This window comes from Rhagoletis pomonella, unplaced genomic scaffold, assembly GCF_013731165.1.
Source record: "Rhagoletis pomonella isolate Grant_MI unplaced genomic scaffold, Rhpom_1.0 Rhpom_scaffold_14524, whole genome shotgun sequence".
Lineage (NCBI taxonomy): Eukaryota > Metazoa > Arthropoda > Insecta > Diptera > Tephritidae > Rhagoletis > Rhagoletis pomonella.
In genome coordinates, this window is record NW_023473053.1 from 1 (window position 1) to 3751 (window position 3751).

Below are 3751 nucleotides of genomic sequence, written 5' to 3' on the forward strand. Positions count from 1 at the left end.
ACGAGAAAAACTAGGGTATACTGCCAGGTTCGCCTTGAAAAGATAGAAGCAGTACATGGAGAGTTTAACAAAACTCACACCACCATTGTACACCATGACACCAGTCGGAAATCGCAATATTTTACTGACAGGGTAGCTTCGGAGTTTGAAGAACGCTATTTCGATAGCCGGGTTGCACTTTTAGAAGCATACAACGAACAAACGCCTTCATCTTCGGAGCAATCTGCCGGTTCTCAACTGCAAGTTCCAAAAAAAATGTCACCAATCGAAATGCCAAAACTACCGTTGCCATCGTTCTCTGGTAAATATATCGAATGGCCGGCGTTTCATGATGCATTTGTCCGACTGATCCACACCAACACCGACTTAAGTGCTATTCAAAAATTTCACTTTTTAAAGAAGGCACTGCCAGCAGAAAACGATGTAGATGTTCAGCAAATGGCCTTAACTGAGACCAACTATGGAACTGCCTGCGATTTAATTGTAAATCGTTATAATAATCCTCGTCTACAATTCATGCACCACATGAACAAGCTCTTCACACAATCTGCAGTTACTAAAGAGTGCTCAGACGACATCAAGTCTTTACTCAATGTAGCAAAAGTCTGTATAAATGAGTTCAGTCGTTTGAAAATACCTATTTCACAGGGCAATCAGTGGATTGCGTACCTTTTGTCAACAAAGTTGCCAAAGGATACCCATCAAGCTTGGGAATATCACCTCGGCAGTGACGTTAACATCCCCACCTTTGAAATGTTAGAAGCATTTTTAAATAAGCGTCTGGTGACCATCAATGTGATTGAAAATAGAAACATTTCGTGTGGTAATAACTCACTGCCAAAGACCAGCAATGTGGCTGATAATACTTCGTCAACTAAACGCCAAAGTCGACCTCCAAAGACTTTATACAGACATAATAGTAATAGTTTTCACGCCACTAGTCAACCGAAAAACGTCAATTCATGCTTTCTGTGTGGCGAAGCACACATTCTGCGGCGCTGTACCAAATTCCTTCCCAAATATTGCTTTGAGAGAAAGTCTATCGCGGACAAAGCAAAACTTTGTTTAAATTGCCTGAGCAGGGCTCATTCAGTTTCCCGTTGCACCAGCACGAAGAACTGTCTACAGTGTAGCCAAAGAAACCACACTCTTCTACATTTTCCAATGTCAAAGCCCCCACAGCAAAATGAATCCACTCGATCACACGAGGGTGGCAATTCTCAAATAGCTTTAAACCCATCAGCTCAAACCTTTCAAGTTGAAAGCACTCAGAGTCAGACCACGACTCATCAAAACCCCACGTCATCCAGGTTAACGCACACTGCTCAGCTTCTTACAGAACCGTCACAGAAGCAGACTCGTAAGGTGCTTTTAGCCACCGCTCTCGTCACGATCAAGAACGACGGCACGGGTCGGTCCATGGTAGTACGTGCTCTATTAGATCAAGGCTCTGAATGCACACTTATTTCAGAGCATGCCGTTCAAACACTCTGTTTGACACGCAACCGTGCTTCGGCAGATATATCTGGGGTGGGCAGCAACGTCGCGCATCGTTGTAAGCACACTGTGAATTTCACAATGCACTCATATGTGAACCCTAACTACCATGTCGCGGTCGATACCGCCTTTGTTTTAAAGGCGCTCACCAATAAATTGCCAAGTCAAACAATTGAGCCAAACCAATGGGCTCATATTCGAGGACTGCAGTTAGCAGATCCTACGTACTACCAGCCACGTCGTATAGACTTACTTCTGGGTGCCGACATGTTCGCTAACCTTTTATTGCAGAAACACGTATTGGAGGACTTTATGAACCAATAGCCCAGCGCACCCATCTGGGATGGATATTGTCTGGCAATACTACTTCCACCCCCAAAGTTGATGCTGCTAGTCTTCATTGCAACCATGTCACTCTCGAGCTGGAATCACTTGTACAACGTTTTTTCGAAATCGATCAAGTACCGACCGAGAGATCTCTCTCGCAAGAAGAAAACTGGTGTGAAACACATTTTCAACAAACGCATATGCGCCAACCAAATGGGAAATATTTAGTGAGACTTCCATTGAAAAATTTGTTTGATGAATCTCAAACCCTCGGTAAATCCAAAAAAATTGCACTCAACCGCTTTCATTCACTGGAGCGAAAACTACAACGCAACGATGAATTGCGAGCCCGGTATGAAGGGTGTATTCGGGAATATTTCACCCTGAATCAAATAACTCCTGCTACGACAACTGAGGAGCAGCACTCCGTCAAACTTGCCTCAAGTGCTCCAACAGTCGCATCATGTGTATTACCTCACCACGCTGTGATCAAAGAGGAAAGTCTAACCACAAAGCTAAGAATCGTGTTTGACGCCTCGTGCAAGACTAGCAATGCCAAATCGTTAAATGACGTACTGTGTGTGGGACCCGCACTTCAAATGATCTGCCAGCAGTAGTTTTAAATTGGAGAAAACACAAATTTGCGTTTACACCTGATTCCAAAAAATGTATCGGTGCATAGACATGCACACAGATGACTCGCAATATCAACGCATTTTGTGGCGAAACGAAGCAAATGAAATTCAGGAGTATTGTCTCACGACAGTCACATTTGGGACTGCTTCCGCTCCATATACCGCGATACGAATCCTCCACCAACTGGCTGAAGACGAAAGTACATCGTATCCGTTAGCAGCACCTGTCCTTCGGAATGAAATGTATGTTGACGACTTACTATCTGGCGGTCACTCCGTTGAGATCGCCACCGAAATTCGCAAACAAGTAACCTTAGCATTGCGCTCCGCTGGCATGGAACTTCGAAAATGGAGCAGCAACTCATCGGCGGTGCTGGACGGTATTCCCACCGAAAACAGGTCAGACAGTAATGCCTTACAGTTAAATAGCAGCGATACCGTCAAAACCCTTGGCATTCTGTGGCAACCGAACAAGGACGTTTTTAAATTCCGGTTCAACTTCGAAATTGATTTTACTGCCACCAAACGGTCAGTGCTCTCAACTATAGCTCGTCTGTACGACCCACTGGGATTAATTGCACCGGTTATTGTAGCAGCCAAAATCATCCTGAAATCGGTATGGTCCTTTAAGGTACAACGCGATGAGCACACGTTCACACCATTGGCATGGGATGAAACGCTACCAACAAATCTAAATCACCAATGGCAACGTTTTCTAAATACTGTATCGGAGCTGCCCTGCATCACGGTGCCGAGATGGTTGAACTATGAGCCAAATCATGTTAAATCATTACAACTCCATGTATTTTGCGATGGCTCGACGCTGCATATGCAGCATGTGTTTATCTACGGGTAGAATGCAGTGATGGTAAAATTTTTACAACGCTTCTCATCGCAAAAAGCAGAGTCACCCCGACAAAACCGTTGACTATACCACGCGTCGAGTTATGCGGAGCAGTGCTGGCGACTGAATTAATGGAATGGACCAAAAAATCATTGTCATTACCGTATACAAATCTAAAAACATTTTATTGGACCGATGCTACGATTGTGCTTTACTGGATAAATGGCGATCCGAATCGATGGCAAACATGGGTTTCAAACCGAGTTGGCAAGATACTACAAACCTCTTCACCGTCACAATGGAGTCACGTCGATACTATGCAAAATCCAGCTGATTGCGCAACCCGAGGCCTAACACCAGTCAGTTTATCAACTTTCAGGCTATGGTGGTCCGGCCCAGAGTGGTTGCTGTCAGATGAAGATTCCTGGCCGAAATTTAGCACGACTGA

General features: G+C 44.5%; 2 protein-coding genes across 2 annotated transcripts; both read left to right on the plus strand.

Annotated features, from left to right (window-relative positions):
- Window positions 1-255: 255 nt before the first annotated feature.
- LOC118757117 lies at window positions 256-1821 on the plus strand. Its single transcript, XM_036491855.1, has one exon. It carries the CDS (start codon window positions 256-258, stop codon window positions 1819-1821), a length of 1566 nt encoding a protein of 521 aa, XP_036347748.1.
- A 687-nt stretch (window positions 1822-2508) lies between these two features.
- LOC118757118 lies at window positions 2509-3315 on the plus strand. Its single transcript, XM_036491856.1, has one exon. The coding sequence runs from the start codon at window positions 2509-2511 to the stop codon at window positions 3313-3315; it is 807 nt and encodes a 268-aa protein (XP_036347749.1).
- Window positions 3316-3751: the final 436 nt, after the last annotated feature.